The 14,649-nt window shown below is 37.1% G+C and overlaps 1 protein-coding gene across 5 annotated transcripts in view; it reads left to right on the top strand.

The window, feature by feature from the left end:
* ZNF410 (zinc finger protein 410) overlaps nt 1-14,649 on the top strand; it is a 33,383-nt gene that overhangs the window by 550 nt on the left and 18,184 nt on the right. For 3 of the 5 annotated variants that reach the window (XM_090271128.1, XM_090271129.1, XM_090271125.1), the window contains exons 2-4: nt 531-646; nt 10,673-10,859; nt 11,828-11,963. In XM_090271128.1, the coding sequence (XP_090127254.1) occupies nt 10,827-10,859; nt 11,828-11,963 (169 nt within the window). In that variant the 5' untranslated portion in view covers nt 531-646; nt 10,673-10,826. Of the gene's footprint in view, nt 1-527; nt 647-10,672; nt 10,860-11,827; nt 11,964-14,649 lie in introns of all 5 variants that reach the window. The other 2 variants (XM_090271126.1, XM_090271127.1) reach the window with 2 other exon arrangements.

Genomic DNA, 14,649 nt, shown 5'->3' on the forward strand with positions numbered 1-14,649 from the left:
GTCTACGAGAACTAAGGCTGCTGACTTGGAGGGGCTGGACTGCGGGTTTCTGCTTTGCCTGTCGGGGTGTGGGCTGTGAGTGTTGACAGCTTGTACGCGTTTTGCAAGTTGAATTTATCCCCTGAAGTTTCTTCAGCTAAAAGAATCCAATTAGTTTATTAAAGTTTATTTCACTTGCTCACGAGTCTCTGAAATGCATTTATATGGAAATTAAATATTATTAACTTGGGACCTGAGAATTTGCACTTCTTCCTCACTCCGGCAAAAGTCAACGCAGCATATTTGCAAAAAGGATAAAAGAAACATTTTGAAATAAAGTCAGGGACACTTTGTTGCTAAGGAAGAAATTCCGCTTTGTGTTATCTTAGTGTGGACAGAGTCAAGTCAACTAAACCAGCAGTCAGGAGATTTAGGAAATTTTGTATCTTAAATAGATACCTAATTTTTTAGCAAGTTACTTAATCTCTAGAATTTGGTGTGTTTTTTTCCCTCTCTCTGTAAACTAAGGGGCTTACCTATTTATTCAGCAGATATTTTCCTGAGTATTTACTTCTACACAGCATTGTCCTGGGTTCATGGAAGAAGGGTGAATAAACTCAACAAACCTAACCAGTGAGAAAAATTTCCATGTTGTGACAACAACAAGGTAAGAACAGATTTGCTCTGACTGGAGGGAAAGGATCAGAGAGTCTTCATGGCGGAGATGGCATTTGAGTTGGATTTTAAAGACTGGAAAGGATTTCACAACTAGGTTGGGGGTGCTTACTACTGGTTGAAGAACTATCACAGGGAAAAGCCCTTGGGCACTGACAAAGGTTAGTGTGTCCATTTAGTAGCCCATCTCGTGTGGTCTGGAATAAAAAGTTTGTTAAGGAATATAGTGGATGCTGGAACTGGAATGGTGTTTGAGGACATGTAGAGTATTTGAAATGCCATGCTTAGGAATTTCACTACTGTACTGAGGCACTAACTTTGAGTAAATGGAGTGATAAAAAGCATTTCTGTGTTTTGGAAAGGTAACTTGAGTGGCTGCGTAAAAGATAGATTGGAAAGGGGAATTTTAAGGGCTGGGTGGCCAATAAGAAGCCTGTTTTAATAGTGTAGTTAAAAGATAATGAGAACCCAAACAGGACATTACAGTAGGAATAAGTTTGGGGGGATTAGAACCACTGGGATTATTTAGATAGGGAAGATGAGAGAGATTGTTAAAGACCTAGAAGTTGCAGCTGAGTGGGAGGAAGATTGGACAGTAATTGAAATGGATAGTACAGGAAGAACAGGTTTGGTGGGGGAGAAGATAATCTGGATTTTGGACATTGTTATTAGATTTGAATTGCTGTTGGATATCCATGTGGAGATAGTAGCAGGCAGTTAGAAATGCAAGTTTGAAGTTCAGGAGAAGAGGTCAGGAATAAAGACAAAAATTTGTATCATTTGCAATGTCATTTGCTTATTATACCAATATTTATTCAGTGCCTAAAGCTGCTTACAGGGAAGGTTGTAAGAAGCCCTGTTTAAGCTCATAATAAAGACAACCTTAGAGCTTTACAGTACACATCAGAAAGGACTTTAGGAGACCTAAATTCCTTATGAATTACATAAAGTACTGTGCCAGGCACTGTGCTAGGTGCTGGGAGATATAGTAGTGAACAGGCTAGTTCTTTCTCTTGTTTATGGAGCGTACAATTTAGGGGATAACCAGACAGAAAATGAATATTGTATAAAACCAAATGAAAGAATTAGAAATTGTGATTAGTGGAGACAGTAGATTTAGAAAATAAGGTGGGAGTATGGCAAACCTTCATTGGACAAGGTGTTAGGAAAGCCTTTCTAAATGAGTTAACAGTTAAACTGAACTCTGACCGATTAAAACAAACAAACAAAATAGCTAACCAATTGAAGAGAGGGGTAAAAGCATTCCTAGGTAGAGGAAATACGTACAAATCCCTAATACAAGAAAGAGCCTAATGTGTTCAAGGAGCTAAGGGAGATTCATCTGGCTGGAGCCTGGGGAGCACGTAAGGGAGGGTGCCTCCAAAGTGTGGTTGGAGAGGCAGAAATGGCTCACATAGGTTCCTATAGGCCAGAATAAGGAGTTTGGATTTTGTCTGGACATATTGGAAAGCCTAGCGCAGAAATTCACATGTTAAGATACTTACTGCTGTGAAGAGACTAGAATGGACGATGGCGAGAGTAGAAGCAAGGAGATTGGTTAGGAGGCAGTAACCGTGCTTTAGGGCAAGAGTGGATGGTGTACTGGAGTAGGGTGGCAGCAGTAGAAAAAGAAGTAGGTGGGGTTGCCATATTTCCTCTTGAGATAGGAATCAGTAGGGCTTGCAACTGAATTGAGTATTGGGAGCAAAAGAAAGAAAGTAATAAAAATTACTCCTAAATGAGGTAAATGGTGGTCCTTGAGTAAAAGTTTGTGGTGAGAGGGGCTGGCAGGAGATGATGGGAAACAGGCTTGGGAGAGAATTTGTTTTGGATATGTTAAAGTTGAGATATCAAGTAAAAATATTATTAAGAGATGTCAAGTAAGCAATTGTATATACAGGTCTGCAGCTCAGAGGTTAGGTATCTCGGCTACAGATAAAAATCTTGGAGACCATTTTTAAAACCAAGGTACTGGATGCATTCACAGGACGGAGAGAGTACAGCAAGAAAAGAGGGCCTGAAGACTGTCCTGAGAAATATGTACAGTTAGGGACTGAGTGGAGGAGTATCGGAGTTTTCAACGGAGACTGGAGAAATGGCCAACAAAGTAGTAGTGAAATAAGGAGCATGTATTTCCGAAGCAAAGAGAGTAATGTTTGAGGAAGGAGGCAGGGCTTTTCAGAGACGATGCCAGTTATGCCTCTTTGGTTGCAAGTGACCAATTTGCTTTAGAAGAGAAATTTATAACAAGGACGTGGGCAGTTCACAGGACCGAAGAAAATGCTGAAGGCCCTGGCTTTATAAAGGACAGGAATATGAGCAGCCCCAGGGGAGGCTGCTAACTGCAATTGCTGGAATGAATGGGCTGTTGCAGCATTTTTCAGTCCTTAGTTACTTTAGGATTCACATTCTGAGGGAAAGTGTCTGATTTGTTCAACGTGGGTTAAATATCCAATAGTTGCCAGGGTAGAAAAAAGCACCTTAGTTTTTGGTTCAGCAAAGAATGTAATCAATGGGTGAGGGGTAGATCCCCAAACAAAATGTGGATCCTGTCACCTAAGCAGGGGAAATGAATGTAGGACAGTCAAAAGCAATAGTTATCCATTGCAAAGGTCAAGAAAGATGAGAACGGCAAAGTGTCCATTGGATTTGGTAACATGAAGATCATGGGTAATCTTTACAAGAGGGGTTTTGGTGAATTGATGGGCTGGATAGTGATTGGAGACGGAAGTGGAGACAATTCTCTTAATGAATTTGGCTTGTAGAGAATTAGGTGACTGAAATAAAGTTCAGGGCTGTGGGAACAGAGCACCCAGAAGATCTTCGGAAGCGAAGGGGGAAGGCCCAGGGTGAATCTTGTAATTTCTAAGACTCACTCTGGCTTCTCAATTCTACATTCAAAATTTCTTTCGTTAGTACCAGTTACTACTTCATCATGAGAACTTAATCACTCCCATAATATGCTAGGTTTGATGCAGAAAGTTATCTGGTTTTTCTGTTCCCAGCACTACCAAATTTCATACCAAAATTTAAACTGCTCTTTTAAAATAAATTTTAATTTTTGGTCTTCGTAATTCACTACTATTAGTAAATTTTTTTTTTTTTTTTTTTTCAATTTTTTAACCATTACTGATTCGTTCAGGTTTATATCTGTGGTCAGCCAACAGGTGGAGATGGAGGGAGTTAAGAAGCAGATTGGCCCATGGTAGGAGAGACCAGTCCTTTTAGTTGAAATCATGTGCTTTATTTTAACCTTTGTGGTGGTGACTGATTGGGGGCGGGGGCCGGGGGAGCACAATGTTTCTCAATTTCTTTCTTCTTTTTTTTCTCTACCCACTCCCTTGTACTCCTTTCTAAAACTGGGTCAACATCAAGGTATTGTTGACCTCTGGTAAGTTAGAGCAGTCCTGATATAGTGGGCTTTGTTTTCTAGGGTGGAATCACTTTGCTTTTTAGAGGTTGACACAATGACGGTCTGTTTCTTTTATGAAGCAAAGTAGTTAAAGCCCTTGTTCATCTTTCCCTTTGGCATGCAGTCCCTTCTGCATAGCAATCAAGACTGGGGCAAGAGACCTGTATCACCTCTGTTCCTCTGTCACTTGCTTAGTTTACTTTGGATTGGTTTTCCCTCTCAATATATTTCTCTGTGTAGCCTGCATTAGTTTTAGGCCATCTCTACCATAGGGAAATGGTGTTACTATTAATTCCTGTCTGGTGTGTGAGAGCCCTGCATTGGGGTTGGGGATGAAACACTTCTTTGCTGGTCATTGCCTAGTGTGTAGTATTTTCCTTCGCATTGTCACAGGGAGGGCTTGAGGACAAGATTCAAGTCATCACAATTTCACCAAAACTCCAACAATGACAATTGCTGATTGTTTGTAACATAAAAAGCAGATTTATGTCTATGGCCTTATACTTCATGGCTGATTCTATGTCTAACCATTTTGAAGGTACTTTAATAGTGTTTTCCAGTCTGTGGAACATAACCTGTTAATAGCTTGTGAGATCAGTTTATTGGATCTTATCATTTATAAAAAGATAGTGCATGAGAGTAGTTAGTATAGGTTAGTATTGCTTGATGAAAATATGTTAATTGTGTGTGCTTCTGTGTTTTATTTGCTGGGTTATGATGGAAAATGTATCTTACTGTAGGTTGCAGTGAAAAGTTTGAAAATCACTGCTCAATAGGATATTTGGACTCAGTGATAAAAGGCAGAGTTCTTAACCTTTTATAGTATTCTAAGCATTTGATAGACTTACTTGTTTCTTAAGCACCTATGCAGAACTTTATTTCTGAAGAATTTTATAATTATTTCTATTGACTAATGTAAAAATAATCCTAGGGTAGGTCTGTTTCATTTCTGTATTTCAGATGAGTTTCCTAGGGCCAAAAAGATAAGTAGCTTACTCAGGTCTCAACCTAGTCAGAGGCAGAATTTAGATTCCTGCCTTAGAGACCATGTGCTTTTGTTTTTTAAAAACATATCTCAGCTTCTTTAACTTGTCTAACAACTTAGTGTTTTAATACATGATTTGCTGGATGATGTTGAGTGTACCGTAGAAAAAGAATGCAGTTTATCAAACTTTACTTCCCAGGATTTGTTTATTTGGCTGAAAACAGAAGGGGAGTTGTTCTCAGGATGGTCCCCATAATAGCGATTACTGTTGTCTAAATCTGCTTTGCTATTGTTCAATTCTCTTAATTATTTCCAAAAATTTTCAGGTCTCCTTGTTCTTTGCTTTGGTTCATTGCAGAGGTTTTATTGCCTGCATTCTTTCTAAGCTCCAGGCTGACTATGAGCTAACATTCAGTAATAGCAGTGGCAGGGTCTGGATTTCTAAAAAATATATAATACATGCTGGGCCAAGGTGTTTTTTGTTTGTTTGTTTGTTTGTTTTGTTTTTAAACAGACTAATTTGCTTTGATGGCCACAGGGAATCATGCACACAGTAAAATTTAGTTGTTAGCAAGAGGAGAGGGAGATAGGGTCTGAACAATCCCTGGGTTTCTGAGACCAGTTTCTTTTGTTGTGAACTCTTTATGTAGAGCCAAGATTCCTTATTTATGATTTGTGGAAAATATGATTCGATGGGCCCGGTCTTGGTTGCTGACAATTAAATGTCATTGTGTCTTCCATTATCTATGGAGCTAAATTAGTAAATTTTTTATTTAAAAGGAAATAAGGATATACATTTTGCCTGTCTACCAGCTACAGATACATAATAAAAATGAACAGCCCTGGCTGGGTTGCTCAGTTGGTTTGAGCATTGTCCCCATACGCCAAGGTTGTACGCTCAATCTCTGGTCAGGGCACATACAAGAATCAGCCAATGAATGCTTAAATAAGTAGAACAATGCACCCCTCCAAAAAAAAAAACAAAGAAAAAACCAAAAAACAACAACAACAACAACAACAACAAATTCCAAAAAACGAACATATATTAGCTGTCCACTTTAAAGAACTTCGGGTGATGTAGGTGACTACTCTGAACATTGCATTTCTAACCTCTTAATTAATAGTATAAGAAAGCCTGGGAAGCCCTGGCTGCTGTGGCTCAATGGATTGAGTGTTGGCCTGCGAATCAGCTGTCACTGGTTTGATTCCCAGTCAGGGCACATGCCTGGGTTGCACACCAGGTCCCCAGTTGGGGGCGTGTGAGAGGCACATTGATGTTTCTCTCCCTCTCTTTCTCCTTTCCCCTCTCTCTAAAAACAAATAAATAAAATCTTAAAAAAAAAAAACAAAAAAAAAATACCTGGGAAGACATTTCCTCTGAGAACCATAATTTTCTTGAAAATAGCTTTGCTTTAAGTAAGAGCAGTGCCTTTCATTCCAATGTCATGTAAATTGCCATTTAAAGGAAAAACATTGCATTGGGACCCCACATAACTGACAAATTATTTTTATTATAAATATTCTAAATACACTCAGACATAAAGGTGGGTAATCCTTATACCTCCTATGCTGAACTTTTATAGCTCTTAATCAACTGTAACATCAAAACAAATGTACAAATCAATAAGAGCGCAAGGGTCAGTGGATTTCTAAAATATATATGCTGAACAAATATTGTTTAAGCAGTCTAATATGTTCTGATGGCCTATAGGGAACCATATACGTCATAAAATTTAGGTTATTAGGATTGTCAGTTGTTGCCACGGATTTATATATATCTGTAAGTATACAGATGTAAACAACATTATAAAAAGAAATTTCAAATTAACGTTCATATTATGTGGTACAGATGTTTTGTTAAAATGAAATAATATTTAATGTTGAGTTTAACAGTGGAAAGATTTTGCCTTGGATTCAGTAATATATTTCATCTGTTTCTACATTTTAACTTAAGTAATTATAATGCAGAGGATATCATACAATATGGTATTTATAATATCAAGGCATTGTTACATTGTTTATGATAATCAGATCTTATATTTAACTAAAGGTGACTGAGAAGTCCTTGAATGTCAATTTTAATGAGGTATTGTATGATAACTTTGTAGAGTTAGAGTTGCCTTGTTCAATTAAAGATAAGATTTGCTTTATGCCCTGACTGGTGCGGTTCAGTGGTTGAGGTCCCCAGGGGAAGTGCAAGAAGCAACTGATCGATGTTTCTCTCCCTCTGTTTCTCCCTCCCTTCCCCTCTCTCTAAAAATAAATTAAAAAAATAAAAACAAAGATTTGCTTTGCAAGTGAAAAGATAACACAGAGTGGAAGAAAGTTTGTGCAAATCATCTGTCTGATAAGGGACTTATATCTAGAATTTATAAAGAACTCTTACAATGCAATAATAAAAAGATGAATAATTTAAAAGTGAGCTACCAACCTGATTAAACATTTCTCCAAAAAAGATGTACAAGTGCCCAGTAAGCACAAGAAAAGATGCTCAGCATCATTAGCTGTCAGATAATGTAATTCAGAACCACAGTGAGCCCTGGCTGGTGTGGCTCAGTGGATTGACTACCAGCTTGTGAACCAAAGGGTTGCCAGTTCAATTTCAAGTCGGGGCACACGCCTGGGTTGCGGGCCAGGTCCCTAGTTGGGGGCAAGAGAGAGGCAACCACACTTTGATGTTCTCTTCCTTTCTCTCTCTCTTCACCTCTCTCTAAAAATAAATTTTAAAAATATTTAAAAAAAAAACAAAACAAAGAAGAAAACCACAGTGAGTTACCACCCTACACCCACCAGGATGGCTATAATAAAAAAGGCAGACAGTAACAAGAGTTGGTGAACGTGTGGAGAAACCCCCTGCATATACTACTGGTGGGATTGTAAGGTGACATGACCTCTTCGACCTCTTTGGAAAACAGCCTGGTATTCCTCAAGAGGTTAAACATAGAGTTACCATATGACCTAGCAGTTTTACTCCTAGACATGTACAGAAAAGAATGAAAACATGTGTCTACACAAAAATGTTTATAGCTGCATTATACATAACAGCCAAATTGTGGGAACAAGTGTGGAAATAACCCAAATATCCATCAACTGATCATTTCATAAATATGTATCCATACAATAGACTATTATTTGGCAATCAAAATAAATGAAGTACTGATACATGCTGCACAAGGATAAACTTGGAAATGTGCTAAGTGAAAGTGACCAGGCATAAATGCCATTTATAAGAAATATCCAGGCTAGGTAAATTCATACAGACAGAAAGGAGATTAGTAATTACCTAGGCCTGGTCAGTGGAGGGTTTGGGAGAAAATGGATACAGGCTTTCTTTTGGGGGATGATGAAAATTTTGTAAAATTGTGGTTATGGTTGCACAATTGTGAATATTATTAAAAACATTTTCCTTGTACTCTTTAAATGAGTGAGTTGTATGGTATGTGAATTATATCTCAGTGAGGCTGTTATTTAAAAAAAGATTTGCATTGCAGTATTTTAAACCTGTTAAATGGGTAACTTGAACTGCGAATAGGATTGAATTGGATTTGCCATCACACTTAGCTAGTGCTGTGTTCAAGATGAGATCCACACAGTACATTTGCTGTGGTCCTGAGTACTCCAATACAGATTCTTTTCATGTCAGCCTTCCTGTGCTTCTGCATCCCACTATTCTCTTTTGTTTCTCCAGCACACATACAAACCCAAATTGTTGGAACACCAGAATTGTATGGCAGTACAGTATTCCCTCACTTATCGCGGGTATTATGTTCTAGACCCCCCACCCCGCGATCGGTGAAAATCTGCAAAGTAGGAACCTTACATTTATTTTAGTATTTATATATATTTTAAGGCTTTATAAACCCTTCCCACACACTTATAAACCATTCCCAGTCCCTTATTAAACTTTTCCACACTTTCATAAACACAACTTATGTTCTTAAACATATTCTACACTCTTAAACCTATGTAACTTTAACAACATACATATACAGTACTGCAAAATCCCGCAGTATAGGGAAAAATATGCGATAAATAAACACAATATTTTTAAAAATCCTGCGATACAGTGAGGCTGCGATAAGTGAACTGTGATGTAGAGAGGGACTACTGTACTCAGTCATAATGTGGCTATTAGGTTGTTCCAGGAAGTGCTTGTGCTAAATTTTTAAAGATTATCATTGAAATGAAAACACTGAAATAAAAGGGTGCCATAGATAACCATGGACCCTTGAGAAATGGTGATCTAGAGGTGGCACCTCCCTTCTCTTAAGTTGTTACTACAGCTTTGCAAAAATGTCTTAAGATCTGCTACATCTGATTTTTCCTTTGTTCCAGGCACATACTCATTCATTCTTCTTCTTTTTTTTCATTAGGTAAGAAAACTGAAACCTATTCCTGGAGCTAGCACCATTAGTTTCTAAAAAACTTAACAAATATAAAGACAGTAAATAGTTGTCTAGTTTCTTAGAGATTTTACAATCCTAGAACCTCAAAATTGGAGGAAGCTTAAAGATAACCTAAACAAACATTTGGTAGTTTCTTGGCTTCTTAACATGAGCTAGAATCAGGGAAAGGCAATTCTTCAACTCTGGTGATTCAAGTTCAGATTTAGAGATACGTAATCACTATTCATGCCAACCTGCTCTGTGGGTGGGAGTCTGGCTCTGTAGTTTAATAACTTGGGGGCAAGTGATGTACTGAGCCTTGGTTCCTTCCTCTATAAAAAGAGGAATGGATAAACCACACTGAGGTATAATAGTGCTTGAATAAGAAAAATGTATGTGAAAGGAAAAGTTGGGGGTTTATGCTTCTTTATGTGGGAAACTTAAAATTTTTTTTTTACATCTTGTAATTTATTTTTTTATGATGAAAAATACAGATTTCTGCCAGCTAACAAGGGGGAGAGGGAGGAACTATCAAGGCAATAATATTTATTTAGGTACTTCTAAATGCTCTTTTTGTAGAGTAAGTCTGCCTTATTCTAACTTTTCACTTTACCTTGTATTAATTGAAAGCTCCCATCCTGTGTACATTTATACCATATGACCATTTTGTGTATAATAGTGCTTCAAGTTTTAGGAACATTTGTACAAAATGAAGTGAACTCACTTTGCCAGAATCCTGGGGGAGAAAAGCTATAAGAACAGAAGAATTTAAATTATGGGGAGAAAAAAGCTGCATCAGGGTCCCAAGAGTACTACTTTGAGGAAACATTATTCAAATTTTGACTGACTATATAACTATTTTTAGAAAAATCGGAAAATTGAAAAAAGAAAAATGTCACACCAGCCTACCACCTGGACTATCATAGCTGTGTGAATTTTCTCTTTCCTATTCGCATCTTAACTAGTTTTAGCATTTAAAAATAAGTAATTTTGTATTTTGTTTTGTAATGTGTCTAGCGTTTTTCTTTGTTTTTACATTGTTTTCATAACCATGCTTTTAAGTGACATAATCTATTATGATTATTACAATAGCTTTAGTAACTCAAAAGAATGTTACAACTGTAAACCTACTTTTGCCAACCCCTGTATAAAGAAGGCTTTGTTTATTTAGCTGCATTTTTCCTCTACTCTTAATTCTGTCTCTCTTCTTCTCTCCCCCCCGCCCCCCCATTTTAGGTTAAATTGATTACCCACCCGCACAGCACAGAATCTTACAGGAAAAGCATAGCCTTTCCTAGAGGAATATGAGCATAAACAGGAAGGTGTCATTGACTCTGAATTAAAATTTTAACCTGTCCCCAAACAGCTACAGGATTTGGAAGCTGAATCAATGTTATCAGATGAGTTAGAATCCAAACCAGAGGTGAGCCCAGTCAGTTTGTTTCTTTCCTTTTTGGTGGGCTGTATTCCAAAGTCTGTCCTTATTTAGTTTGGGGTCAGCAAACTTTTTCTGTAATGGGCCAGATAGTAAAGTTTTAGCCTTTGTGGGCTATATGATTTTGGTTTAGTTGTAACTACTGGCTTACTATTTTTCTGTTAACTAAGTACTTTCTCAAAGATTGAAGAATTTCGTTTTACCTCTTATGACTTAATATTTGTTATTTAAATAAGTGTAAAATTATACATCTAGATAATTATATGTCAAATTTTTATTTTATGACATATATGTGTAATGTGTGTATACATATGGAGATATTTACTACCACAGACCATTCTTTTATTAATTTTGCATATATCTGAAAGTATTTTCTTTTTAAATGAAATTAGAGGACTTAAACATTTTAAATTTTTATTCACTTTTTCATTTTAAGTATATCTGTGTTACATAACGAGAAGGTCACTGAATTTGGAATCAAATTACTTAAGTTTGAAGACTGACAGTGCTTCTAACTAGTCTTGTGACCTTAGAAAAGTCATTTAGTGTCTTCAACTTGATTCCTGATCTTTAAAATACATGTGGTTTGAGCTTACTGAGATTTAGTGAGGGTTAAAAGAGCCAATACATTTTTACTTTATAAAAATGTAATCAGTACAGTGTGGTTGAGTTTTTAATAGCCATCATTTAAAAATATAATTATTTTTATTATTTCTTTGGTGGAAGATGACAGAGTTTAAATTAATTATATAATTTAGCCTTTTTGTAGAATAGATGATGGTAAAAATAGCTTTAAATTTTATTTGTCGTTAATCTGGTTTTTAAATGAATATCGCTGATGCTAGTGAACAATCAGGACTTAATTACATCATCAGCTTTTGGTCATTTCAGAGGTTTATATCTGTTCCTAACAATTTGTATTTCTCGATATTGTTTCCTCTCTCTCCACCCCCTAGCTCCTGGTACAGTTTGTTCAGAATACGTCCATCCCATTGGGACAGGGGCTAGTAGAATCAGAAGCTAAGGATATTACTTGCTTGTCTCTCCTTCCGGTGACTGAGGCCTCAGAATGCAGTCAGCTAATATTACCAGGTAAAAATTAAGATCACCACAGATAAAATAAATGAGTCATAAGAATTTAGCCTATTCTGTGGTACTGGGGAGATGGGATAACTGATTTTATAACTGACTGGAGGCAACCGTAAAAATTTCGATTCATGGAGAAAAAGGAGCCACAGGACTCGTAAGAGTATTGGTACTTTGCGCCGTAGGAACAAGTATGATAACCCACAGAGTGTGAGAGTGAGAAAACAAGGCTAAGGTAGAATGCCATGGAATTCCCTATTCAAGATACAGGTAAGGCAGGAGAGCCTGTGAAGGAGGGAAGAAGGAATGGCTAGAGCAATGTGAGGAATGCCAGCCTAGAGTACAGACATGGAACCCAAGGGCATAAAGAGTCAGTGTGTCAGATGTTCCTAAGAGGCCCACTGAGATAGGGTCAGCAAGGCCATTGTTGACCTTAGTGGGGCCTGTTCATGGAACGGGGACAGAAAGCCAGGCTCCAGTGGGTTGAGATATCAGTGTGAGGTAAGTATAGCTGAGAAAATATCTGTACTTTGTAACGACTCTCTTGCTATGGAAAGGAAAAAGAGAGGGTTGTAAGAGATGGAAGAATTCTTTTCTCAGATTTGAAATATTTAAGGGTGATTTTATGCTAAAAGGAAAGAGCCAGAGAAGCTACAGATCTAAAATGTGGATAATTGGCGAGGATGCTTCAGGAGAAGTAGGATAAAGTAGAATGTTTTGGCAGGGAATAGGGCAGAATAGGGCAGTCTTATTGCTTGACTACTACCAAGGAGAACATTATTTCTAGATGCAATGGATTCTTTGTTTTCTGGTCCTTATTTTAAAATTTGAAATATTAATATTAAATCAGGGACGATCAATATTAACCTGCTGGTGACAAATTGTTATTATAAAGTCTTTGGTTACTGTCTTCTAGTGGTCTTTTTTCTTTGAGTTGTCAAGTAACTTTAAAATTTTTTCAGTGTTTAAAGATTCAAGAAGGGCAGATGTAATGAACCAACCAATGTTGACTTAAGGTTTCCCTAACTAGCTCCTAGTCTTTCCACACTTTCTACCTCCCAATTCCCATTTTTCTACTAGTATATTGGGAGTCTTTCCAGATACTTACGGGTTTTCAATATGTGAAAACTTCTATGTGCTAATAAGTTTTGGTCTTCGTTAGGCTTTTTCCTTGACTTTTCTCTCCCAATTATAATTTATTGAATAAATATTTAACAATAGTAAAGGAAATGAAAACAGAAACAAAAGCATTTACCTTTTTAATATTACCTTTTTTTCGTTTTAATTTTGATTTAAAACATTTCAAGAACCTATTTACTATAGATAATAACTCTTGTACTCCCCTCCCAGCTCATGAAATACAATATTACAATAGGAGCCCTGACTGGTGTGGCTCAGTGGATTGAGCACTGGCCTGTGAACCAAAGGGTCACTGGTTCAATTCCCAGTCAAGGCACATGCCTGAGTTGTGGGCCAGGTCCCCAGATCTTTAAAATAAAAAAAACTGTAATAGTAAATGTATCTGTGCATACCTCCCTAATCTCATTCCCCTCCTTAAGTATGTCTGTATCATTCCATGCATGACCTACATGCTTTCTTTTCACTTGGGGTATGTGATAGATGCAGAAAAGTACAAAATCATGTGGACACACATATTGAAGAGTTATTGTAAAGAAGATACCCACCACTTAAATCAAAAAGTAGAGCATTGCCAGCTCCAAAGTCCTCGTGGACTCCTCCCTGGTAAAGACAAGCTCCATTGTTCCATAGGGCACCACTGTCCTGAGTTTTTGAGACAGTTTTTTGTTTCCAAGTTTCCAATAACCACCCAAATCTAAGTAATGCAGTTTAATTTTAGCTGTTTTTTAGACTTTAAATTAATGAAGTTGTATGAATGTATATTGTTGTACCTTTCCTTTTTTATTCTTGTTTTTGTGAGAGTCATCCTTGTGTGTGTAGCTATGGTTTGTTTGGTTTCATGAGTGCACCACAATATTCGTGCCACTGTTGAGGATATTTAGTTATTTCCCAATGTTCTATGACAAACTGTGTCTCTGTGAACTTTATTTAAAAAATTTTTGTGGTAAAATATGCATAACAAAATTTACCATTTTAACCAGTTAAATTTGCCATCTAACCAGTTCTGTGGCATTAAGTACATTTACATTGTGTAACTTCATTAGGCTCTGAAATGGCCATACTGACCCTAGGCTTCCACTTTTATTCCTATAATCTTATCTATTATCTCCTTCAAATAGGAAAGAAAGGTTATCTGTATTTGATAGAGATGACCCCCTGAAAACATTGGATGCTACAGCACTGTAGTGCAGTTCCTCGTTATATTGCAGCCAAACCTCTGTAAATTGATCTCCTCCCTTATAATACAATTAGAGAGCAAATATTCTGATACTTTTTTACATCCAGTGTAAACCCAGACTGCGATGAAATAGACTGATGATTCTGTAAAATTTCAGTTACTCTCCAGGCTGTATTTTTCTTTTTTCCCTAATGACTTACCAGAACTGTCACATACATGTTATAAAAATTAAAGGAAGTTATCTCTCCCCAAGAAGAATAATTTAAAATGTAGATCCTATTCTTAAGGTAGTATTCATTGTGTTAACCATATTTTTCAAGGGAAAAGTAATGACTTATGGCCTCAACAGGACTAAGGTCTGTAAGTCCAAATGTG

This window comes from Furipterus horrens, unplaced genomic scaffold, assembly GCF_987537825.1.
Source record: "Furipterus horrens unplaced genomic scaffold, mFurHor1.1.pri manual_scaffold_3, whole genome shotgun sequence".
NCBI lineage: Eukaryota > Metazoa > Chordata > Mammalia > Chiroptera > Furipteridae > Furipterus > Furipterus horrens.